This window comes from Rhipicephalus microplus, chromosome 7 (assembly GCF_043290135.1).
Source record: "Rhipicephalus microplus isolate Deutch F79 chromosome 7, USDA_Rmic, whole genome shotgun sequence".
Taxonomy (NCBI): Eukaryota; Metazoa; Arthropoda; class Arachnida; order Ixodida; family Ixodidae; genus Rhipicephalus; species Rhipicephalus microplus.
This window is the reverse complement of record NC_134706.1, coordinates 118,591,529-118,618,337: the sequence shown is the minus strand read 5'-3', so window position 1 is coordinate 118,618,337 and position 26,809 is coordinate 118,591,529. Positions and strand designations below refer to the sequence as shown.

The window sequence follows — 26,809 nt, the reverse complement described above, 5'->3', positions numbered from 1 at the left end:
CGTCATTGATTAATCAATTTCCAACTTCGAAGCTGTGCAGAACCGTGCCTATTGTTTCACGCTTATCGCCACACAAGTAGCGTAACCACCAAGAAATTAAGTTTCTTCGTCCCTCCTTTCTCTGCTCGCCGCTATATTCATTTTATGCTTTCCATAAAATTTACTGCAAATATCTGAGAACGGAAACACTCACAAGACCTTTATACATACCTACTCGCATTGATAATCGAACTAAAATGGAGATTCCACTTTGTTAAATTGAATGTGTTCACGGCTCATTGATACGTAGAAGTAGTTTCAGCTGGAATGACCCTTCCTATGGCATCAAGAGACAATAATACGTTTCGTGAAGCAATAGCTCTTCTGTGAATATATGTATGATTGTGATTGCTGTGATATTTCTTCCTTATTGTTGAAATGGTTGTGTATTCCCACTACTATTTTAATTTTTTATCTTTATGTGAGTTTTTGCCATTCACTTGGGTATTTTACTTTTACTCCTTATGAGGAGTTGCTGCTTCTTGTACACCTTATGTATATATTCACTTCCCCCTGTAATGCCTTTGGGTCCTGAGGGTACTAGTAATATCTATTAGGACCTGATTCTTAATAAAACCTAAGTATAATCGGGAGCCCGGACAACGTTACTAGCTGGACCTATAACTCCTCCTAGTAGGCGAATAGTTCGTCATTCTGAATAATTCTCGAGAACTAACTGTGCCTTCATGTTATTTGTGCCGCTTCTCATCGAAACGAGATGCTAAATTTTGTAGGGAATGTTGAAAATCTCAGACTCAGTTCTGAATGTAAGCTAATAAAACAAAGCTGAAAAAAAGAATGCTTACCGCTGTTTGCACGAATAGGTCATAACGCGACAGTAGAATATGTCTTAACAGCAGTAACTGTCTTTGTGTATAAGGCTAAGAAGGAAAATTTCCGCACTCTTTTGTTCTGTTAGGTTGGTCTTCGGTCGCACCCACACACCCAAATTGAGACGTTTTGTCATTTTTTCTAAACCTACATCGCCCGCCCTCCCCCCAGAAAATGCCTGAAATTTTGTGGCATACAAATAGTCTGCGGCTGCGAACCCAGAGCGTTTCATATGTGTACTTAGAGGATAGTCAACTCCAACACTGATGGATCTCCACATATAACAGCATTCTACAAACTTGTTCATTAGCTTTCGCCATCGGGTGGACATCCAAGATACTGCTAATTCTGCGTAATAAAGTGGTATGGCACTGGTGCGCGGGGGGTCATGACAGGATGTTTCGAATATCCACTGGTGCACTGGAGCACGTAAGTTTTTTTGTAGTGTACAGTACAGAAAGAACTACGCACTGCCGTGTGTTTGGTTATTAAAATGCGAATAATTTCTTAGCGAAATTCGGCGGCTTTGAATCTATCTATCTATCTATCTATCTATCTGTTTGCCTATCTATCTATCTATCTATCTATCAATCAATCTATCTATCTGTCTATCTATCTGTCTGACTTTCTGTCTGTCTGTCTGTCTGTCCATCTGTCTATCTATCTATCTATCTTTCTATCTATCTATCTATCTATCTATCTATCTATTTGCCTACTACATTTAGCTGTCCTGGTCGTTTCGTTAGTGGTATTGATACCAAACTTGGTATAACATAACATGATTTTATGAAGAACAAATTTGATTAGTTATACCAAGAAAATCATGGCATGCATCTTATGATTTACATTTCATGATTCTGCCCCCCATGCGGTACTTTTGTTCTCATGGCGTATTGAAAAACGCGTATGGTAGGACATGCGAACATCGGTGACAGACCATAACGTGGAAATCATGACATGCATGCCATGTAAGTGATGCTTCATGACTACACACCTCACTCATGATGCGCTCGCGCTCGTTTCGCTAGCATATCATATGCCAAATTTCGTATTACCGGCCGTGAATGTATGACATAGGTATCTGACTCGTGCAAACATGATAATCATGAGGTGCGTGTCATGTAACAACATGACTACGTGCCGCGCTCCTGATGCGCTCGTGGTTGTTTCGCTAGCTTTACTTGTACTAAAGTTCGGATTATTAGACGTGAATGGATGACGAAGGTATGAAATTGGTGCAAACATGATAAACATGAGATGCGTGGCATGTAACAATATAACTACATGCTATGCTCATGATGCGCTCGCGGCCGTTAGGCTTGCTTTACGTGCACCAAATTCAGTATTGCGTGATGCGAACGAACGACATAGGTAAATTACACATCCAAATATGATAGATAATCATGACATGCCTGTCATGTAACAACATGACTACATACCATACTCATAATGCGCTCGCGACCGTTTCGCTAGCTGCACACATGTAAAATTTGGAATTATGCCACGAGAACGGATGGTGAAGGTAGGAGACTGGTGCAAACATGATAATGAAGAGATGCGGGTCATGTAAAAACAAGGCTAGATGTCACACTCAAATACAGTGCAACGTGATCAGGCGCGCGTGTGCACCGGCTTTGGTTTCCTCGCACCACGCCGGTGATACCACGCCAGGCGCCGATCTGTCTGTGCGTGGCGCACTGCGTTGCTTTAACGCACGTGCGTGTTGAGTGCGCCAGGCGTCACTCTGTCACGAGGTGAGGCAGTGGTAGGTGTTCCGTGGGCGAACGCAGGGCTGGGTGGGTGACGTCTTCGGCACAAAATGCAGCATGTCGCTTTTCTTTCCCGTTGCCACCGGACCGCGCCGACGGACGCTGGTCGCGCAAGTTGCCCCCAGCGTCCGACTGTAGAATTCTCGCGTTTTCCTAGTAAATAGCGTCACTTCGCTCAGCGTGTGTGCGAGTCAAAGTTACGTCGGAGTATGTTTGGCCCTTCAGGATGCGCTCACGGCCGTTTCGCTAGCTCCACATATATCAAATTAGGCGTTACGTGACGTCAGTGGATAATGAAGGTATAGGACCGGCGCGTACATTAAAATCATAACACGCGCGTCATATAAGAACATGACAACATACCACGCTCTTGATGCACTCGCGACCATTTCGCTGGCTCCATATATATCAAATTTTGTATCACGTGACGTGAATAAACGACGAAGGTATATGACACGTCCTAACATTAAAATCATGATATGTGTGTCATGTAAAGCATGACTGCATGGCACGCTCATAGCGAAATTGTGGCCGTTTCACTACTTCTACATATACGAAATTTGGTATTCCGTGATCTGAATGGAGGACGAATGTAAATGGCAGGTTCAAACATGACAGTCGTGATATTCAAGCCATGTAAAATACAACTATTTGCTACACTCATTGCACGCTTGCGGCTATTTTGCTAGCTCAACATATACCAAAGCTGATATTACGTGACGTGAATAGACTACGAAGGTAAATTATACGTCTAAAAATTATAGCTATGACACATGGCATGGAAATTATGTACGACATAATTTATCTTCGCCTTGTAACGTTGTGATCCTAAAGTGACATGTCAACCTTTTTCATTCGTGCTCGCATATCTTTGATTCCCACAGTTCGTAGGATCTGCCAATTATTTTTTTTACTTGTGTGCGCTGCAACGCCGGATACACTAGTGATCTGCAGGGTGCTGCCAAACTGAGCCGTACTCACCAAAATATTAGTGGACACCGTACACAGCACCACGAATGTTTCGTCAGGAACCTTTGCGCTGAAAGAACATGCGTGAATAGATCTGCTAGTTTTACCAGTGCCAGTCAGTAACACTGCAAAAAAGAGCGGATCAGTCTGATATTTGTAACGTTATTGGACACAAGAAATGCACAAACAAGATTTGCGACTCTCATTACAATGGGCAGCCCTCTTGCTATCAACAATGACCCTGACAACAAACTTATGCACCCCTGGTACTATAAAGGCTCCTGCAAATTCCCGCCGTTACAATGCTGCTGTATTATAAGTGGTTTTATGTGCCGTTGCTGTCGGCAGCTGTTATAGCAGATAAGGTTGGATCGTCCTATAGCCGGGAGCTGTATCCCTGAATAAGTTTGTGGCGAATTTCCCATTTAACGACAGGCTATGAGAACATATGCGTGTAGTGCCTACTGTCATCGTTGACAGAAGTGGCCTACCTTAACTGAATGCGATATCGGCAAGAAATTAATGCACGGCGAACAAATCCAGGTATAAAAGGGAACTACCGCTGGTACACGGCAGAGACCTAATTAACGTTTTGCTAAATTTATGGCGTCGTCGGCGTGGGTGCCTTGAACGTTTAATGAATAACAGTGAGGTTCTACGTGTTTCGAATCGGCGGGGTTTTATTGTTCTGAGAAGGACATTTTTGTATAATTTTACTTTACTTTTATTCATTATATTTCAGTAGGTCTCCTTTTTGTAGAACCCGAAGTAATTCCTGCTTACCAGCTTTTTTTTTTTGAAGAGAAATGATTTTGTTCAGCCTATTTTCTATTCAGCTACGGCGCGCCATGGTTGCGGCCTTTAACAGATGCGGCCTGTGCTGATGTCTTCGATTTTCTAGCGATTTTCTAGAAACAATTTGGAAAATTGTTTCTTGTTGCAGTGACATATTATTTCAACACGTTGCGAGAATGTTAGCTGGAAGAACTATTAAGGGTATCTTTCAGGGAATTCACTTTACTAGCCAAGCAATATTCTATGAGACACTGATCTTTCAGTTCGTTTTACATTGTTTACCCGCAATGAAAATGCATAGGACACACTTTGTAAAACAAACGTAGTATCAGCCGACACAAGGCTATACTCGACACAATATAGGCTTCTTATGGCAGGCTTTGTGGCCTCGTAAATCATGAACAATTTCAGAACATTATTCTCATTGTGGAAAGCGCTCTGGATATTTATAGTCCTAGAATGTTGTTCTTACTTTGGCGCCATTTTTTTCCAGGAATCTCTGCTGTGGCAAAAGTAATACTCGCCATGGAAACGGGCACAATAGCCGCCAATATAAACTTTGACGAGCCTGATCCAGCCATGCCCTCACTGCACGATGGGCGCATCAAAGTGGTTGACAGGCCAACGCCATTTGACGGTGGCATGATAGGCATCAGCTCCCAGGGAATTGGTGGCGCGAATGCGCACGCCATCTTGGATTCCAACCCGGGCCCCCACGCTGAGAGCCTTCCACGTCAGAAGCCATATCTGCCGAGGCTTATTATTATGTCTGGAAGAAGCAAAGAGGCTTTAATGGTAAGTTTTTTTGTGCAGTGTTTCAGTGCTCGCCGAAAAAGCAGCTGTCCAATCGTATTGATGTCCACAAAGCCACACATACTTATGTTGCTACAGATCAGCAAGTGCTGCTTCTTTAAGTAAACACCCTACTTTGCTCAGCAAAGACGAATTTATTCGCTTCACTACTCGCAAGTAAACGTCAAACTGGAAATGCACCGGGTTGCTAACAGCAGGTGTTACGTCGTCTGTTTCAAAGCTGGAGCGTCGCTGCTTAGAGGGGAAGTTTGGCAAGAGCGGAACGTGAGACATCCTCAGTCAGTGCAGCAGTTTTTCATTTTGCACTTTTTCTTCAACCGCAAGATTCTCCGCTGAGTTTTGTATATATGTGCAAACATCCTACTAGTTCCTATAGGAACACGGAATACTGTGCCAACTGCATGAGTGAACGAATGATCTGTAATTACGTGCCAGTAAATAGCGTTCGCTAAGGGTTCTCGCATGTTTTTGGCATATAATCTGTAAAAAAATACGTTTTCACAGCTCACCAGCAGTGCAATATTGTAAGGATTGCAAGACTGGCAAAACGAGCCTGGTCAAGGGTCGCCAGTTGGCTTCCTAAATCCAGTTGCGCCAGTCTTCTATTAGAGGACTATCGAAGAGAAATGCTAACATTCCGTGAATATGAAACAAGGTATAACGTTATTTTAAGACGGACCTGCTCAACCAGAGCGTAATGTGCTTTCAAAATAAGGGAAACTATCAGTACCACCAACCATCTCGCCTTATCTTCGTCCTCTTCTTTTTCATGATCTTTTTGGACACTAGGAAGCATGCAGTTTAAAAGAAAGAGAGTATGTGTACCTCATTTGGGGTAGTCCTGACGTGTTAAGTGCACGGCTGTCGTAAAAGAGGCTCGTGGACGTTTTTACGGGTCCCCTAATTACCACAAGAGAGCACAACGACTGCCAAAGAAAGTAAACGTGCAACTCAAGAGAGCCGTATAAGTGGCCAGAAAAAATTCAAGGCAGTAATTGTTTTTTCTCTCAGAATGTGGGTTGATTGATGCAGTTCGAAAGTTGATCGAAATTTCCGGAGCCCTCAACTACGGCGTCTCTCATAATCAAATAGTGGTTTTGGGACGTTAAACCCCACAAATCATTCAATCAATCAATCAATCAATCAAATCAAATCAGCGGTCCGAAAGTTGAAGTCGAGATAACGAGTTCAGAAATACAGAAAAACATTGAGATAATTAGAGAAGACAGAAAAGAAATGTATATATACGAAAACGCCTATTTAAATAGGCCGAAGGAGGAAGTGACACAAAGAAACATGCAAGCGAAAGCAGTGAAAAAACAGAGCAAAAAAATCCATAACTAGTATAGCTTCGCAGTGGGAAAAGAAAATGAGGGTGAGGAGAAAGCAACGAAGGAGTTGAAAGGGCAAAGTATTGCACAATATTGCGTAGTCTAATATTGCAAGGGTTGTGAAATCAAAGCGTTATTATGAAAGAAGTATTGTGCAAAATAAGGAAAACACTAACCAAGGTTATATGCACAAAAATATAAAAGACGTTTCGGCTCCCCAAACGGGAGCCTTGTTTACAGTGACCGCAAGTGGCGTTGTGCACAGTTTTAAGTTTAGCGCAAACAGCCGCACAAGAAGAGCGCACTACGCCATTTGTGGTCACTGTGAAAAAGGTTCCCGTGTGGGGAACTGAAACATGTTTTTTTAGTTTTTGTGTATTTTACCTTTGTTGGCGTTGTTGTTAATTTGCACTATGTTTGTACTCGACCAAGCAGGACTGAGAGTTGGGCTAGTTCGTGATACATTTGGGCAGTACCAGCGCACAAACTCACGGGACGAAGAGAAGGGACACAAACAGCGCTTGTTTGTGTCTCTTCTTTTTGTCCCGTGAGTTTGTGAGCTGGTACTGCCCATAATGTATTCGACCAGACAAGATCTTGTCGGACTCTTGGCTATATGAAGAAAGGGTGTAGACAACGACGCCTGTTCTGCTGATTTCCCCCTATACGCACTACACGTGCGCAGCTATTTTGCTTCTATTCTCCACATAAAATTATTACATTTGTATCATCCATGAAGCAAAGTATGAAGACATTTGTAAAAGCTCAATTGTTTGTTACTCTAATGTAACTTGGTCAAGTGAGCGTGCGTAAGAAAATTTGCGCCAGTGTACACTTTCATGAGTGTCAGATCTGTGCTTGGGGAACTGAGCGCTCTCTCGGGCTTGGTGTCAGTACTGGTGTTCCATGACCCTCCAAGGAACCTAATGCTTTTTTGTGTGTTGACATGAGACATACGAGGGCTGATGCGCGAATGTACAAAAGTAACGTCCCAATAACTTCTTTCTTGAAGTGGGAGTGGCATTCATTCGATCATCAAGGTCGTAGCTTGTCATGACATGACTCAATTTAAAGACCGTTCTTTCACTGAAGTGGTTCGCTTCTGCGATCAACAAAGAAACAGAGAGAGTTCAGAGCCCATCAGTCTGCTTGACTGTCATTACTTTGTACCACTCATAGTATTGGAAGTATATATTTTGATAAACACTGATGACGGTGCAATTACGCATCGATAAAGACCTTCGAACACTCCGCCATGGGCTTCGTTACAAACACTGCAACAATTATGCAATACTTGTGGGCAAAATTAAACTAAAGGCTTCCAGATGTTTTCGTCAACATGAATTTAGCCAAATTTTCGCTTCATTAACCAGTGAAGCGTCATCGCCAACTTCGTCAGCCAATGAATTGCGGTTTCAGATATGTCGGACAGATCTTCCATAATTCCATATTATTTCATACATATTTCGTTCACAGCAGTGACATGGTGTTATGTTAGTAAATTTCTATATTTACTTTTTTAAATTGTTCGATGCTGCTCACTTTTTCAAACGATAAACTCAATACTGCGGTAGCAATACTGCGGTAGCATCTCTCAAGGAATAAGAGTAGCTACTGTATTACCTTGATTTCAAGAAAGTAGGTCTGAGTCTGAGAGAAGCTTACATAACAGCACAAGAAAGACACAACACATACACACAAGGAATTCACACAGCGCTGTGAGTGTTTCCTTTCTATGTGTGCTGTTTTTTTTTCAAGCTGTTTTATAAGCTTGTACTACCAACAAGTTAAGCTGTCCGTACATCTGACTGAATGCGTGGTTAATTCATTCGAGATAATTGCAGAAATGTAATTTAGGGGCACATGAAAGGATTTCAAGACCATATTTCTGCACTCACAACTTCAGTGTTTCCTATACCAATTTTACAAACGCACTTTTGAATAACCCAAGAATAAATACTCAACGGTGATTACAGGTGATTGCGAAGAATACAAACATAAACGGAATAGCACTCTTTGGCAACAATACTTTCAGAAGATCCCAAACCTTCTTTTCCTTTCTCAACAAAGGAGCTAGGGTTCAGAAGCACGAGGAGCCCTTACTTCATTTGCACGCTTTAGAAAGTTTATGCACGCACCATGCGAGTTATCTTATTATCCAGGGAATATGTGTTCCGTAGCGCGCTTGAAGTCTCAAAGGGCAAAATGTCTGCAAATCTAACCAACTGTCATTGTGAACACAGACAATATTCTTCTTTTTCATCTCACTTTTGCAGCAAACACTGAACCGAATAGAGACAGAGGGACCGTACCCGGACTCTGGTTACGCCTTGCTCAACCGGATTGGTCAGCGAAGCGTCAAGCAGTTCCCGTACCGAGGATTCGCCATCGTGCCAGTGGACGACGTGAACAGGGAGGTGGTGAAGGTACTAGAGCGGGCTCGGCCAGAGAAAAGACCCATTTGGTTCGTCTTCAACGGGGTCGGCTGCCAGTGGAATGGTATGGGACGCCATATGATGCAGTTTCAACCTTTCGCCGAGTCCATCCGCAAGTCACACACCATCCTCAAGGAGAAAGTCGGAGAAGACCTAATGGATATGCTGATCTTTAGCGAGCCTCAGTCCAAGACAATCAAGGAACAATTTGCCTCGATTGCTGCTGTTCAGGTAGTACAAGCACTGTCTAAAAGTTTGCAAAAAACGTTTCGCGAAAAATTGCGTGTATTTGAATTCTCTTTCTCTCTCTCTCATTATATATATATATATATATATATATATATATATATATATATATATATATATATATATATATATATATATACATATATATATATGTGTGTGTGTGTCTGTGTGTGTGTGACGCTATGATGAATGGGTGACGTGGCCTGGCTCATACGCCATATTTATTCTTTTCTCACTTCTTTCTCATCTACTTCTCCCAACCATCCCTGCCTTCTTACGTCACAGGATTTCCCTCCCCCCGAAAGATGGCACCGGTTACAAACTACAACAAATTGAAGAAGAGAATAAACAAAACAATGGCCAAGTTCACAATTTCACATCCCGACGGAGTTTCACAACCTCACTGAATCTTCAAGGCTGAGGGAGCAGTCCAGTGATTTCTATGACGACTCTGGTGGACGAGCTTGACTGTTGCGTCCTGAATGGCATAACCACACCCTGGAAATCTGAACTGATGATGACATCGGTTGAGTTTTTGTGAAGAACGGACAAGGTTGGGAGTGCCTGTAGCATTTGAAGTTCTGATGTTGTCGGGGTTGTATTTTTCGTCGTGAATTGTGCCATCCCAGTGCTTCTTGCTTTCGTGCTTTTTTTTTTTTTGACAGACAGTGACGAAGTGCCTGAGTTCGCCCCGCCGCGGTGGTCTAGTGGCTAAGGTACTCGGCTGCTGACCCGCAGGGCGCGGGTTCGAATCCCGGCTGCGGCGGCTGCATTTCCGATGGAGGCGGAAATGTTGTAGGCCCGTGTGCTCAGATTTGGGTGCACGTTAAAGAACCCCAGGTGGTCAAAATTTCCGGAGTCCTCCACTACGGCGTCTCTCATAATCATATAGTGGTTTTGGGACGTTAAACCCCACATATCAATCAATCAATCAATCAATCGAAGTGCCTGAGTGCTTGCGGTGTGCAAGCAGTGCTTCCGTGTCTTTGTCGGCGTTTTCTGTGGTGGTGCAGTCGGTGTAATAGCTGAAGCAGGGAGTGTCTCTGGTGACTTTTCTTTTTGCGAAAGTGTCTGACGTCTTGAATTCATCTTTGTTTTCGAGATCTTATTTTCCGATGTTCTTTTGTTGGTGAGTGCGCTTTCGTTGAATTTTGCGTTCGTCGGTGCCCTCGTTGCAGTCTCTCTCGTTGTAGCATGAGTTTATGAACTTGGCTTTGCTTGTTTCCTGAGGCTGCTCAAGAGATGGCTGTAGTGGCGCCCTTTCCGGAATGGGGCATTTATTTCCTTCGGTATTTGACGTGTCCTGTCGACAGCTGATGCTTGGTGAATCGGTGTCTTGCTTGTCGGGCATAGTTGGTAATCCATCCTCATCGCTAGCAGGCTCTTCAGAGGCTTCGGTGACGTGGTTCATTACGCACGCTTCTGAAAGACAACTCTGTACGAGGTTTGATGTATCATGTACTTCTGAATTTGTTCGATTCATGAATTGGTGAGCTCTGCATGTGGGCCCCTTAGGTGACATGGCAATACTAGGTTTGAACTGCAGATTTTGGCAAGTCTGCGGTGCCGTAGAAATGGCAGGAAGCTCTTCAGGGGCTTCCTTTTCGCTGTTTACTGCGAGTGGTTCTTGCACCTGGTAGCGTGCGACGTTCGATGCGTCTGAGCCTTCTGTTTTGTTTGGACTCTCGAGAGTGTGTGCGCCGAACGGTGATGCATGAAACCGTACGGAAGAAGAGTGGCTTGGCACGGTATTTTTCCGATGCGTCAACTCGTCTATCGTGAACATGGTGTACTTATGAGGCGAACGGTGAGTGACAGGAATGCTTGAAGAGCCGCATGATGGAAAACCGGGTGGTGGACCACGTATTCGAGACGAAAACTTAAGTGCAGGAGGTGGGTAAGCAACGTCTCGTGTCGTGTGCTGGAGCGACGACTTTGAAAATACCGGCTTTCGTGAAGGGTAACCTGGTGGAAAGCTACGTTCCTTCAGAAATAAGCGTGGACTGTGACGGCCGCGTGTGGTTGCATGCAGATGGCCGGTAATGAGGAAGTCCTTGTTGCAGTCGTTAAAACGGGCAATCATCTCTTCTCTGATCTTTTGCCATAATTCGTCGTTTTCGAATATGTGTATCAGGTAGAACTTAAATGCCTCAACGGTGACGTAGTCAACACGAGCGCTAGTGTTGACTACTATATATAGACTATATATGCCACCGTCACGCCGTGAACCCATCCCACGTCGCGGAGAAGACAACGACGCCAACCAAGAGCAGCGAACAAGCCGCCGACAGCAAGGTCTCCCACCGGAGTACGGGCTTCTAAAAGACAAGGCGCGGAAAGCCAAGGCCATGACCTCTACTGCAGCGACAATGACAACCGGAGCGTCCCAGCCCGCGATCGTCATTAATCAAGCCAGGGAACCACCAACGTTTCATGGGTCATCGTTTGAAGACCCGGAAACCTGGCTAGAAACATATGACCGTGTGGCCGCCCTCAACCACTGGGACAACGAAGAAAAGCTCCGTCGTGTCTACTTCTACATGGAAGACACCGCAAGGACCTGGCTAGAGAATCGTGAGTCCACGCTCCGAACGTGGGATGTCTTCTGCGGCGCATTTCTGCAAACGTTCGCGAGCGTCGCTCGCAAAGAAAGGGCCGCTGCTCAACTAGAGACCCGGGTTCAGCTACCGAATGAAAAGGTTGGAATTTTCACAGAGGAGATGACCCGCCTATTTCGTCACGCTGACCCAGACATGCCTGAGGAGAAGAAAGTTCGTTTCCTCATGCGAGGGGTCAAACAGGAGCTCTTCGCGGGACTAATGAGGAATCCACCGAACACCGTCCAAGAATTTGTATCCGAGGCGACCACCATCGAAAAAACCCTTGACATGCGCACCAGACAGTATAATCGTCGCCTGACTCCAGAATGCGCTGCTGCTCAAACCAGTGACTCCGAAAACCTGCGTGAAACGATCCGAGCGATCGTGCGGGAAGAGCTGCGCAAACTGTTGCCTTCGGCGCAACCTCAAGTGGATTCGATCGCCGACATTGTGCGAGAAGAAGTTCGGCAATCACTTCGAATTCCCCCTACACCGCTGCCCGAGCCAGAAACTATGAGCTACGCCGCTGCAGTACGCCACACCGCTCCTCCCCGTCCACGCCAAAACGCCGCCCCGTCGCACTTCCGTCGCCAGACACCACCGCCGCCACCACCCCCACCGACGACCTACCGTTCACCAGCGGGCCAGCGCAGTGCGCCGAGGAAAACCGACGTTTGGCGCACCCCTGACCACCGCCCACTATGCTACCACTGCGGCGAGGCCGGACACACTTACCGCCGTTGCCAGTACCGACAGATGGGACTGCGTGGCTTTGCCGTCGATGCACCACGTCCGCAGCCAGGAGAACTACCACGTGACATCGCCGACTACCTGACAGGAACTCGGTGGACACCACGAAGCCCTTCGCGTTCGCCGTCGCCCAGCCGCCGCACGTCACCGCACCACCGACAGTACTCTGGCCCAACGCGGGGCCGGTCTCCTAGCCCGTATCCGGGAAACTAAGGGCAGCAACCGGTGGAGGTGCGGTTGCTGTGCGACGAACTACCGAAGATCCTCCGACGACGACGACGCCGCGACGGAGCTTTCCGAACACAACGCCAACCAGGCAAAGCCCTGACGACGAAAGCTCACTTACCGAAGGTGGCCTGACGACGCAACATGGAAGCAGCGGAACAAGTCGACGCAGCCGTGACCCGACGCCACGCCCTAACTGTAATGCGAGACGGCGAATTAGCGACCTCGACGTTCTTATCGACGGCCACAGTGTGACCGCTCTCATCGATACTGGAGCCGACTATTCTGTCATCAGTGGGTCGTTCGCCGCGAAGTTAAAGAAAGTTAGGACAGCTTGGAAAGGCCCTGAAATCCGCACAGCCGGAGGTCATCTCGTAACGCCTGCAGGAATCTGCACAGCGCGAGTCACCATTAACGGCCGTATTTATCCTACAGACTTCGTAGTCCTACAGCGTTGCTCGAGAGATGTCATCCTTGGCATGGACTTCTTATGCCTCCATGGTGCTGTCATCAACCTAAACACAAAGTCGATAACGTTATCCACAGAAGAAGCACTACCGCCGCGCACGCCGTCTAGACACCATGCCTTGAATGTGCTGGAAGAACAAGTCACCATTCCGCCTCGCTCAAGCGTCATTATTTCAGTCGGCGCTCCTGAATCACCTGACTTCGAAGGCGTCGTTGAAGGCAGTCAGCATCTGTTGGTCACCCAAAATATTTGCGTCGCAAGAGGAATTGCAGAGTTGCGGGGAGGCAAAGCAACGGTTATGCTCACAAATTTCAGCAATGAGTACAAACATGTTAACAAAGGAACAACGGTCGCATACATCGAAGAAATCGTCGAAGCCACCAGTGCTTTCGCCCTCGCCGATTCTGAGGAACCTGCTCAGAGGAACCAAGCCCCTCCCATAGCTTTCGACGTCAATCCCAGACTTCCGAACGATAAGCAAGAACAGCTCAAGGCCCTGCTCCTGCAATACGAAGATTGCTTTTCGTCGTCATCGAAAATTCGGCAGACCCCAATCACGAAACATCGCATCATAACCGAAGAAAATGCCAGACCACTCCGTCAGAGTCCGTACAGGGTTTCGACGCGAGAACGTGAGGCCATCAAGAGACAAGTTGATGAAATGCTGCGGGATGATATTATCCAGCCGTCCAACAGCCCATGGGCATCCCCCGTGGTGTTAGTGAAGAAAAAGGATGGGACCCTACGTTTTTGCGTCGATTATCGCCGCCTGAACAAAATCACAAGAAAGGACGTGTATCCTCTCCCACGAATAGACGACGCACTTGATCGGCTCCATAACGCCAAGTACTTTTCGTCAATGGACCTCAAGACTGGCTATTGGCAAATCGAAGTCGACGAAAGAGACCGAGAGAAGACGGCGTTTATAACACCGGACGGCCTCTTCGAGTTTAAGGTGATGCCCTTCGGCCTTTGCTCAGCGCCTGCAACTTTTCAACGCGTTATGGATACAGTACTGGCAGGATTGAAGTGGCAGACTTGCCTTGTGTACTTGGACGACGTCGTCGTGTTTTCTTCGAGTTTCGACGAGCATCTTCGGCGCCTTGAAGCTGTACTTCAAGCCATCAAGACTTCCGGACTCACACTGAAGCCAGAAAAGTGCAGATTTGCGTATGAAGAGCTCTTGTTTCTGGGGCACGTTATCAGCAAATCTGGAGTTCGTCCTGATCCACGGAAAACAGCCGCCATCGCCGAATTCCCGCCGCCCACTGACAAGAAAGCCGTGCGCCGATTTCTGGGCCTGTGCGCCTATTATAGGCGGTTCGTGAAAAACTTCGCCCGCATCGCCGATCCTCTCACTAACCTTACTAAGGCCGACGTGGAGTTCAAGTGGGAAACGCCACAGGAACACGCTTTCCAGGAGCTTAAACATCGCCTCCAGACGCCTCCGTTACTTGCCCATTTCAACGAATTCGCCGAGACAGAAATACATACTGACGCAAGCAGCGTAGGTCTTGGCGCCGTTCTTGTGCAGAGGGCTGACGGACTTGAAAGGGTTATTAGTTACGCCAGCCGATCGCTATCCAAAGCAGAAGCAAATTATTCCACAACAGAAAAGGAGTGCCTCGCCATCATCTGGGCTACGTCGAAATTTCGCCCATACCTCTACGGCAGGCCCTTCAAAGTTGTGAGCGACCACCACGCCTTGTGTTGGCTAGCCACTTTGAAGGACCCTTCAGGTCGCCTCGCACGATGGAGCCTGAGACTTCAAGAATATGACATTACTGTCATTTACAAGTCCGGCAAAAAACACTCCGACGCCGACTGTCTCTCTCGTGCGCCTGTCGACCAACCGCTCTCCGACGACCCGGATGACGACTACTTCTTGGGAACGATAACTACCGACGACTTCGCTGAACGACAGCGGGCCGACCCGGAACTTAAGGCCCTAATAGAATACCTCGAAGGCAGGACCGCCGAAGTCCCGAAGGTATTCAAGCGCGCACTTGCATCGTTTTTTCTACGAAATGGTCTTCTACAAAAGAAAAACTTTTCACCGCTTCGGGCTAAGTATCTCCTTGTGGTGCCTTCAGCTCTGCGACCAGAACTCCTGCAGGCCCTGCACGACGATCCGACGGCAGGGCACCTCGGTGTTTCTCGCACGCTCGCGAGGATACAAGAAAGGTACTACTGGCCGCGTCTTACCACCGACGTCACTCGTTATGTGAGGACATGCCGGGACTGTCAGCGACGCAAGACACCGCCTACAAGGCCAGTGGGACTTCTGCAGCCAATTGATCCACCTTGCCGACCTTTTCAGCAGATTGGTATGGACCTATTGGGGCCGTTCCCGACGTCGGCTTTCGGAAACAAGTGGATCGTGGTAGCCACCGACTACCTCACCCGCTACGCCGAGACAAAAGCCCTGCCAAAAGGCAGTGCATCCGAGGTAGCTAAGTTCTTCGTCGAAAATATCGTCCTACGTCACGGCGCCCCGGAGGTCCTTATCACCGACAGAGGAACGGCATTCACTGCCGACTTAACTCAAGCGATCTTGGCATACAGCCAAACAAACCACCGCCGGACGACAGCGTACCACCCACAGACCAACGGCCTCACGGAGCGGCTTAACAAGACGATCGCCGACATGCTGTCAATGTACGTCGATGTCGAACACAAGACGTGGGATGCCATTCTTCCGTATGTGACCTTCGCATACAACACGGCGGTGCAGGAGACGACGCAGATATCTCCATACAAATTGGTCTACGGAAGGAGCCCGGCAACGACGCTCGATGCCATGTTACCCAACGTCACCGACGAAGAAAACCTCGATGTGAGCGAGTACCTTCATCGCGCCGAAGAAGCCCGACAACTTGCGCGTCTCCGTATCAAGAATCAACAGACGACTGACAGCCACCGTTACAACATTCGACGACGCTTCGTGGAATACCAGCCCGGTGAACGTGTTTGGGTGTGGACGCCGATACGCCGACGTGGACTAAGTGAAAAGCTTCTGCGACGGTACTTCGGACCGTACAGGGTGGTTCGACGTCTCGGCCCACTTGATTACGAGGTTGTCCCCGACGGCATCACGAACTCTCAACGACGCCGATCGCGACCTGAAGTCGTCCATGTCGCACGCCTAAAGCCGTTTCATGCGCGTTAACAAACTGAAACAGTGTTTTTTGTATTATTGTTGTATTGTAATTTATTCATTGTACTTTCTTGCATTATTATTGTACCTTCATCTTTAGTTAAAGCATCGAGACGATGCCTTTTTCAGAGGGGGGCAATGCCACGTTCCATTTCCCAAGTTTTTGTTATCGTCCCAAAACACCACACGATTCTCAGCGCAAACCGCGCCTGCTGTTTTCTAGAGGGTTCCGGACTGTAGTAGATCATTTCAATAAGATCACGCCCACTGTGCGAATGGTACAGATTGTTCTGGAACGCACGCCGCCGCCAGCGATAGCGCTAGAACATTCGACGGCGGGAGTATAAATGCCGACGCGCTTCGCCGCTTGTCAGTTGTTGATCGAAGGCCGACGCTCCGTTCGCCGCTATCAGTCTGCGACTGCTATCTGTGCGAGACTGCTGCTGTAATTGGACTTTCTGTTTACCGGGCACAGGTTCGCCCAAATAAACAGTTAAATTCTAACAAGAAGTCTCCTGTCTTCAGCCACGTCACGACCCTGTGACAATATATATATATATATATATATATATATATATATATATATATATATATATTGTAGTGGGGAATTCGCAAGGCAATGACTAGTGGGACCATCGCTGAGTGCGAAGCGCGAGCGGGAGGCGGGAGCACGAGCTGTAGACGCTGGACTGCCCGAGCATTTGTTTCCGTACCGGCTGTCTGCCTTTTACCTGGCGTCGCTATTAAACCCCCTTGCAAAGTGGTGGAAGTGTGCTGGGTACGCAAACCTGGTACGCAAACCTGGTGCTGGGTACGCAAACCTGGTGCTGGGTACGCAAACCTGGTACTGCATCAGCAATGCCTGATCAGATGATCGAGCAAGGCACAACCCAGCAAAGCATGGCCCAATCTCAACTGGTCATCGTGACTACCACCCTGCACCAACGAGATCCGCCCTTCTTCAGCGGCACCGAGGACCAAGCTGTGGAGGACTGGTTGCAGCTGTTTGGAAAGATGAGCGCCGCCAACAAATGGAACGACCCCTCAAAATTGGAGTATGTTCCATTTTATCTCAAAGACGTCGCCAGCCTGTGGTTCACAAACCACCGTACTAAATTTATCAATTGGGTCGGTTTCAAGACCACCTGCTGTGTTCGATCGCCCCGCAGTGCGCAAGCTGCGTGCTGAGCAGGGCCTACGCGGACGTGCACAAAGGCAGGGCGAAAACTTCACTAGCTATATTGAAGATGTAATCGATTTATGCCGGCGCTTTAACCCTGAGATGACCGAACATGACAAGATCAGGCATATCTTGAAAGGCATAGACGATGATGCCTATCAAATGTTGCTGGCAAAGGGTCCAAGTACCGTATCCAAACTTGTGACCTTGTGCCAGAGCTTGGAAGAGATTCGGAAACAACGTGCAGCATTTCGGAGGTCGACGACTGCAGACGACTTTCCCGCTGCCCTTGCCGTCGGTGGTGACAGCTCCCCGCTGGAGCAGATAAAAGAATACGTACGCGAAGAGGTCACACGACAACTTTCATGTCTTTCGTATCTGCCGACCACCGAAGCACCAACGAACCACCTAACGCCGACAATCAGACAGGCTATTCAGAAGCAGGTCTCCGAGGCGTTGCCATTACGTACGCCTGCCTCTCCACCAACGCCTGTTGCCGCGCCACTGATTATGCGGCTGTCGCGGCAATGCCTCCATCTCGTCTGCCAATTTATACGCCACAACTCGTGCGGCCGTCCACCGCGCCGTTTCCAGCTACACAGCAGCACGACGGAAATCCTTGGCGCACTGCTGACAACTGGCCCATATGTTACTCTTGCGGAATTCCAGGTCACGTTGCACGTCTATGTCGTCGGCGCTTCACAAGTAACGCACCAAGATATCCTGACTATTCGTTTCGGCATCCATACCACGCGCCTCACGTACCACCTGAAGTTCACGAACGCGATGCGCGCTTCTGGCGCCCGAACATTCGCTTCTAGACGTTCTACTTCCCGCTCGCCTTCACCTTCAACAAGTCGTCGTTCTGTATCGCCTATGCGTCGACGACCTACCCCCATAGAGACGGAAAACTAACTTCCGCAGCTCCGGAGGCACGAGCTGCGTCATCGTCTAATCGTTTAAGTCCTCGCCTGTCTCCCGCCAATCTTATCGATGTAATCGTCGAAGGTGTACGAACACTCGCACTCACCGATACCGGTGCAGCGATATCTGTGATTAGTCAAAGACTGTGCCGCTCTCTTCGCAAAGTGACGATGCCTTCTCCCGTGGTTTCTCTTAGTACTGCGAGCGCCCAACAAATTGAGCCCGTCGCGGCATGTACAGCCAAAGTGGTTATTCGAGACGTGTTGTACACCATTGAATGTCATCCACCATTGAATGTACAACATTGAAACTACACCATTGAATGTCATTGAGTGTTGGCTTCATGTTCCCACGATGTCATCCTAGGATGGGATTTTTTATCACGTCATCACGCCGTCGTGGACTGCGCTCGGGCCGAAGTGGAGCTGTTACTGTTTCGTGATGCGCCTTCTGTTCATGCGGCCGTATCTAGTGTGGCTAACCTTGTCGTCGCGACGGACGTAGACCTTCCTCCTTTCAGCGCCCAGTTTGTCCCTGCCTACTGTGCTTCACTTTCTGACACTACCGTCCTATTCACGCCATCGGACATCTTCGGTAGTCGCCACCAAACATCGCTGCCATTCGCCGTTCTTGAGCTTTGTCAAGACACTACCGGGATATTTATTTCCAATCCCAACTCATGCCCCCTCAGTTTGCGCCGCAACGAGACGCTCAGCCACATTCAGCTCATCGATGAAGGTACTATTGTGCCTGCCGATTTCTTCGACACCAAGCCGAATATGGAGCTGAACGCGTTGGTTCCTCACTTTGCCTCGAACAGCCTGTCTACCGATGCATTTTACCGTTCCATTGACAGCCATCTCGCCCCGGCTCAACGAGAGTAGCTTGTTAACCTGCTGCACGAATTCAAGCGTTCGTTTGACTTTCCCCAAGCGGTGCTAGGAAGAACGAACACCGTTGTGCACACAATTGACACAGTAAAGAGTACTCCTTTGTGCCAGTGCCGTTATCGTGTGTCACCAGCGGAGCGTCGGGTAATTGCAGAACAAGTAGAAGACATACTACAGCGTGGAGTCATCAAGCCTTCTTGTAGCCCTTGGTCTTCCCCAGTTGTACTCGTTAAAAAAAAGGATGGTTCAATACGATTCTGCGTAGACTACAGGCGCCTAAACAACATTACGAGGAAAGATGTTTACCCTCTTTCTCGCATAGACGACGCTCTCGATTGTCTCCAAGGTGCAGAACTCTTTTCCTCGCTTGACCTTCGCTCGGGTTATTGGCAGGTCCCAATGGCTGAGTCTGATCGTCCAGAAACGGCGTTTGTCACACCGGATGGCCTCTATGAATTTACCGTGATGCCATTCGGACTCTGCGATGCGCCTGCCACATTCGAACAAATGATGGACAGCATTTTACGCTGTCTCTAATGGAACATTTGCTTGTGCTATCTTGATGACGTTGCGGTTTTTTCACCCGATTTCACTTCGCATCTCACTCGTCTGCATAAGAATCTACAGTGCCTTACAAACACCAGGCTTCAGCTTAACCTGAAGAAGTGTCACTTCGGGGCTAAACAACTCACTATACTTGGTCATGTCGTCTCGAAAGCTGGCATTCTTCCTGACCCTGACAAGCTTCGTGCTGTTGCCGAATTTCCTAAGCCGACTACTGTTAAAGAACTACGGAGCTTTGTGGGCCTGTGCTCCTATTTTCGTCGCTTTGTCCGGAACTTTGCCTCAATCATCGCTCCACTCACCAAACTCCTTGCTTGCCCTGCAGATCTTTCGAATTGGACAGCAGCCTGTGACGAATCCTTCGCAACACTGCGCCAACTCCTTACGTCACCACCCGTACTGCGCCATTACAACCCTACTGCGCCAACCGAAGTACACACGGATGCAAGTGGCGTCGGCCTTGGTGCAGTTCTCGCGCAACGCCAGTCAGGTTTTACGGAGTACGTGGTCGCCTATGCCAGCCGCGCCCTCACTAAGGCAGAAGCCAACTATTCTGTCACGGAAAAAGAGTGCCTCGCGATTGTGTGGGCGTTAAACAAGTTTCGCCCCTATTTGTATGGCCAAATTTTTGATGTGGTAACTGACCATCAAGCACTCTGTTGGTTGGCTTCGCTGAAAAATCCTTCCGGCCGCCTCGGACGTTGGGCACTACGCCTCCAGGAATTCGACATACGCTTCGTCTACCGATCGGGGCGAAAGCACTCTGACGCAAATGCGCTTTCACGATCACCCGTGAAATCTGATGATACGGATATATCAGCCCTGGACCTTCCCCTCTCTGCCGTCAGCGTCACAGAAATGCCATCCGAACAGCGTAAGGACCCTTGGATTGCCTCGCTCTTGAATATGCTTTCTGACGCATCAACTTCCGGTTACCCGCGTGCTCTTCGCCGCCAAGCAACGCATTTCGCCATACCGGATGGACTGTTATACCGTCGCAACTATCAAGTGGCGGGTCGTAAATGGCTGCTAGTCATACCCAGCCATATGCGGTCTGATATCTGCAAATATTTTCATGCTGAACCGCAACACGCACACGCCGGTGCGCTAAAGACATATGAGCGGATCCGCCAACGTTACTACTGGCGGGATATTTACAAGTTTGTACGCAAACACATTCGCTCATGTTCCCAGTGTCAGCAGCGCAAGACATTCTCTCATTCACCCGGTCAACTGCAGCCTATGCCATGTCCTACACGCCCATTTTACCGTGTTTGGATTCACCTATACGGCCCGCTACCGTTCTCTGTTGGTGGTAATCGATGGGTGATTGTGGCTGCCGACCATCTGACAAGGTACGCCGAAACAGCAGTGCTACCTTCGGCTGGCGCTCGTGACGTTGCAACCTTCATCTTGCACCGGTTTGTTCTTCGTCATGGTGCACCACGGGAGCTCCTGAGTGACAGACGACGCGTATTTTTGTCCGAATTTCTGCAGCAGCTCCTACATTCATGCCGTACGGTACACCGCACATCAACAGCCTACCACCCTCAGACGAACGGCCTAACGGAACGTTTCAACAGAACCCTCGGAGACATGCTCGCTATGTCTATTGATTCTGACTACTCCAACTGGGACGTTGTTCTTCCTTTCGTGACGTACGCCCACAATACGGCGATTCAATCAACAACAGGCTTTTCTCCATTTTTTCTTTTATATGGTTGTGACCCATGCAACACACTCGACACAATTCTGCCATACAATCCTGATGCCTCCGAGTTCAGCCCAGTTTTTGAAATGGCCGAACATGCCGAAGAGTGTCGTCAGCTTGTACGGTCCTTCACAGCCGATAACCAAGCACTCCAAAAAGATCAGAATACCTTCCCCGTCGGTTCTCTCGTGTGGCTCCAACTGCCTTTCCACTCTGCTGGACTGACTCCCAAGTTTGCACCGAAGTATACGGGCCCTTACCGCGTCATACAGCACCCTTCTTCTGTCACCTATGCGATTGGACCGCTCAAGCCGTCCACGGACAAGCGCCGCCTTGGTCGTGAGACGGTCCACGTCAGTCGCCTCAAGCCCTGTTACGACCCTCCTGTTCTCTCGTCACCTTGAGTCGCCAGAATGGCTCGTCTTCGTCGCCGGGGCATCGTAGTGGGGAATTCGCAAGGCAATGACTAGTGGGACCATCGCTGAGTGTGAAGCGCGAGCGGGAGCACGAGCTGTAGACGCTGTACTGCCCGAGCATTTGTTTCCGTACCGGCTGTCTGCCTTTTACCTGGCTTCGCTATTAAACCCCCTTGCAATATGTATACATATATATATATATATATATATATATATATATATATATATATATATATATATATATATATATATATATATATATGTGTGTGAAATCTGAGAAACAATATCGTCAAGGAAAGTATACAGGCAGAAGTTATGAGACGAAATCGTATTGTCAATTTGTAGAAAGAAAAGAGGGTGAAAAGACAACTTGCCGTGGACAGCAATCGAACCCACTACCTTCGAATAACGGGTTCGACTCTCTACCAACTAAGCTACTGCGTTGGCTATCCTCCCAGCCACTTTATCGAGTACATATGTGAATTAACAGGGAGTGTCAGTCATTGCCACCAGTAGCCAAGGCAGCGAGCGTGGCACACTATTTTTGAGCCTGTATGACGCCACGTAGCACGTGAACTTATTACAAGCTTTACGAGCTGGCAGCTGACCAACAGCATTTCGTATACAATCTAAAGTTACCAAGTCTGCCATAACGAGACCCTCGTGAGTGAATTAAGAAAAAAGGTGTATACTTAAGGAATTGTTTTTCTGTGTTTCACACAATATTTATGAGATCTAACAGACAATATTGACAAGGAAAGTATACAGGAAGTTATTAGACGATATTGTAATTTCAATGTGAACAACGAAAAGTGGGTGAAAAGACAACTTGCTGTGAGTAGACGCCGAGACGTTGGAATTACACACACACACACACACACACATATATATATATATATATATATATATATATATATATATATATATATATATATATATATATATATATATATATATATATATATATATATATATACGGAAGGGGCTGTTAGGTTGTACACGAGGGACTATTGGTCAGCTGCCCGCTCGTTATAAGTTCAAGTGCTATGTGACGCCACACAGGCTCATAAAACGGTGTTTCACACTCGCCGCCATGGCTACAGATGGAGCTGACACTTTCACGTTTAAAAAACACATATAAACCCAATAAAGTGCCTGGGGGGATAGCCGCCGTTATAGCTCAGTGGTTAGAGCATCGAACGCGTTATTCGAAAGTGTTGGCTTCGATTCCTGCTCTCGGCGGGTTATTTTTTCACCCACATTTTTTTCTTCTTGTTTGCATTGCATTGGTTCTAATGACTTCATCTATGCATTCCCTGGCATTATTGTCTGTTGTATCTCAATAATATTGCGTGAAAACACCAAAAACGACCCCTTAGGTATAGGCTTCTTTCCCATATATATATATATATATATATATATATATATATATATATATATATATATATATATATATATATATATATATATATATATATATATTTGTGTGGGGGGGGAATCGAAAATACAGACTTATGTCACATGTTGAAATTCAGATGGGCGAGGCTCCATGACACAGAGCCTTCATTATTGTACGGAGTACCAGCCTGACGTTAATTAGCCGTGTTTCGTACGTGTTTTCTTCTCTGTTATTGACTTATATTTAGGCATGGTTGTAAAAGTTGCCGTGAGAACACTTAACTTTAAAGCGTTTATTTTGGCACTTTTGGCCATAACCTGGCTATCATCATTCCTCATAAATTCAGACTGCCTGCAACTGTTGAAATCAAAACATTTGTTGTTACTTTGACAATTCCATTCATTCTCCCATTTCTCTTTTGGAGGTGCGACATGGGGCCAACATAAGCATTATTCGCTCCATATCCAGACTGAAGCTCGTTCGTAAAATATTCACAGGGCAGGTGTGCTCTATCTATTTACTGATGTCAATACCTTCAATATGAACGGTAGTTACAACGATAGTAGTTAGAACAAACAATGGTACAATGGTGTAAAGAAGAACAGTGGTAGTTAGAACAAAACATCACATATTTGTTGGCAGCTCTTTTGAGCAATGCTCTTCAATGGCAAATTTTAATGCAGAAGTACTTGGAGTGAAATAAATGTAGGTGGGGCATCTAAAAAAAGTTATATGGGAAAAGGTTACCTCAAACTGTTGATGGTGGTTAGCACAGCCGGATGAATTCTGTGGATTATTAATCAGTTTGTTATTGAGGTTAGGGAAAGTTTAATGAAATCTTAAGAAGCCACACACATTAGAGCAGAAAAAAAAGTTGGGAATGTTATATGTTGTTATATATATTGATGACAAAGAGACAAGAAGACAAGCGCTTAGGCTCGTCGATACAGATTGAAAAAAAAAAGCGGGACAAGGACCGTACATGAATGCACTCGGAACATAACTGGACAGAAACAGAAATGCGAATTCGTCACTGTCACGATTTGCAGCCGGAATTGATGGCATATATGTATCAGCAATGTGCGCAGTAAGGAGGGCCCTGTTTCATCTCCCGATTTTGGCTTGAGAGTGTCTAACTAAGCCAAAACTACGTATTTGTTTTTCCAGTATTCAGCATGCAGTCAGAGGTGTTCTAAGAGATAGCATTGGTGTTTTTATTAAGCCCCTGGTGTGATGATGTAGGTCGATATGATATTTTTGCAGCGTGCCTATCTATCATGTGTACTCACGCTCATGCTAATGCACCCTAATGTCATAGTTTTCTTTACACACTCCATCAAACGGCTAGACGTTCCAGCTCACTGGAGGGATAGTAGCGCTTTACATCTGAAACTCGGCACCTGGCATAAGAAACATGCTCTATGACACCTATAATGAAGCCGCACTAGCCCAGCCCCAAATCAACATGGTTGATATTATTGTGCACTTCAGTGCTCAAGGCATAGTGGAAGTTACGTAGTATTGGGCAGCAAGTGGGTGCTTGTTTTAACGTCTGAAAAGCATCATCTTAGAAGGCATGCATCCCCCATTAACCACGCTTCCTTTTGAGATTATCTTCAGAAGAAGCTGCCATTGGAAAAATGAGGCAATACACATAAGCAAACAGAGCGCCTGCCCGTAAAGAGTGAACCGATTGCAACGTGGGCATAGTATATTCTCACAACACAACCTGGCGCTTTTGGGCCACCTGAGAACTGTTAGCTAATATCTCAACTTCGAGGTGAGAAATCTTGCACGAATTGACCATTTTGTAGGAAAAAAAGTAACGACACTGTCAAAGGGCAGCGAGGTATTTGATTCGAAATGATCCGAGTATTTTTATAATTGTAAACCTTCTTTGTTACACTCTTGAAGACACCTGAAGGGGTATACATAAGAGAACAGACAAATAAATCAAAATGATGTATGTGTACAGAAAACAAGGTGAGGTTAGTAAGCAACATGAAAGAGAGCTAAAAACACAAATCAAATAAAGAGCAAGATATATGAAAAAGATTAGTAATATAGGAGATAGAGAAAATTGACTAAGACAAACACAAATTCGGTGCACCAAACAAGTCAGTATATATAAAAAAAAGAAATGAGAAATCAATTAATACGTAACCACATGCCCAATGACTGTAGAAGTTGTCAACATGTTCTCGGAATCACAAAATCTAAACATTTAAAAACATTAGAAAAAACCTGTAGTACACTTGGTGTATAGTTACTCGGAAATAATCTTTAAATATTACGAAGTCGGTTTGAGTGGCAATAAGGGATGACAGGTTATTTCATTACTATATTTATACTGTAACGAAACTATTAGCATAAAGAGATGCATAACAAGTTATTTGTTTAATTTTGTGATGTCTGTGCCTCGAAAGATAGTTGTAGGTGTTTTGAAGGTGATGATAAAGTTTGTAGAGAAGCGAAACGCGGGCCGCTGTATCAAGAAGTTGTCAAAGAGAGAGCCATCTTTTATTTCGTTAGTGTTTGTTTGGGGGAAATATTTAGACAGAATGAAGGGGACCATACGGCTTTGTGGAGATTCGGCTTTACGAGTGTTGAATATTCGCCTGGGATTTAAAATATCATATGCCTATTCTATTTCAGCGCCTAATAATATGCTACAGATATAGTCTCTGAAGGCTATCTGGAGTGAACTTAAAGCTAATTTATAAGGAGATCTGGTGGGCGCTTAGGCGATGTAAACGTCAGGCGGATGTGATGACGTTATATAGGGTCTCACCGTACTTTAACATGAAGTTACTTATATATAAAGCTTCAAGGTAATTAGGTTATTATTGATAACAGCTCGTGTCAGTTCTTGTCACTATGCTTATACAATCTTTCGTCAATGACTAGTACATCATTTGGGTGCACCGTGCAGCCTTTGTCCATTTAAAGGACACTTTTCTGAATAAAACAAACTCGGAAATACGGTTGGAAGTGTCCGCGCTTTAATCAGCTCGTTATTGATTTCATACGAGTCTCACGAAGTGCTTGAGGCTATCTCGCATTCAATATCTTCTGCGACAATACTCTTTGCTTTTTTTGGCTACGCAAGCATTTCATCTAAACAAGTTGTGTCTTTCACGCTCAGGTAGCGCTCGTGGACACGCTTCAAGCTCTGAGGGTCCAGCCGGATGGCTTGTTGGGTCATTCGGTTGGTGAGGTTGGCTGTGCCTATGCAGATGGGTGCTTCACCGCGGAGCAAGCCTTGCTTGCCGCCTATTGGCGAGGCCACTGCTTAG

At 46.6% G+C, this 26,809-nt stretch overlaps 1 protein-coding gene across 1 annotated transcript in view; it reads left to right on the top strand.

Moving 5' to 3' along the window:
• Positions 1–26,809, top strand: part of LOC119179504 (fatty acid synthase) — a 190,165-nt gene that overhangs the window by 72,400 nt on the left and 90,956 nt on the right. Inside the window, exons 7-9 of the mRNA XM_037430591.2 lie at positions 4,897–5,198; positions 8,824–9,213; positions 26,659–26,809. The exon at positions 26,659–26,809 is cut by the window's right edge and continues 39 nt beyond it. Of these exons, the coding sequence (XP_037286488.2) occupies positions 4,897–5,198; positions 8,824–9,213; positions 26,659–26,809 (843 nt within the window). The remainder of the gene's footprint in view (positions 1–4,896; positions 5,199–8,823; positions 9,214–26,658) is intronic.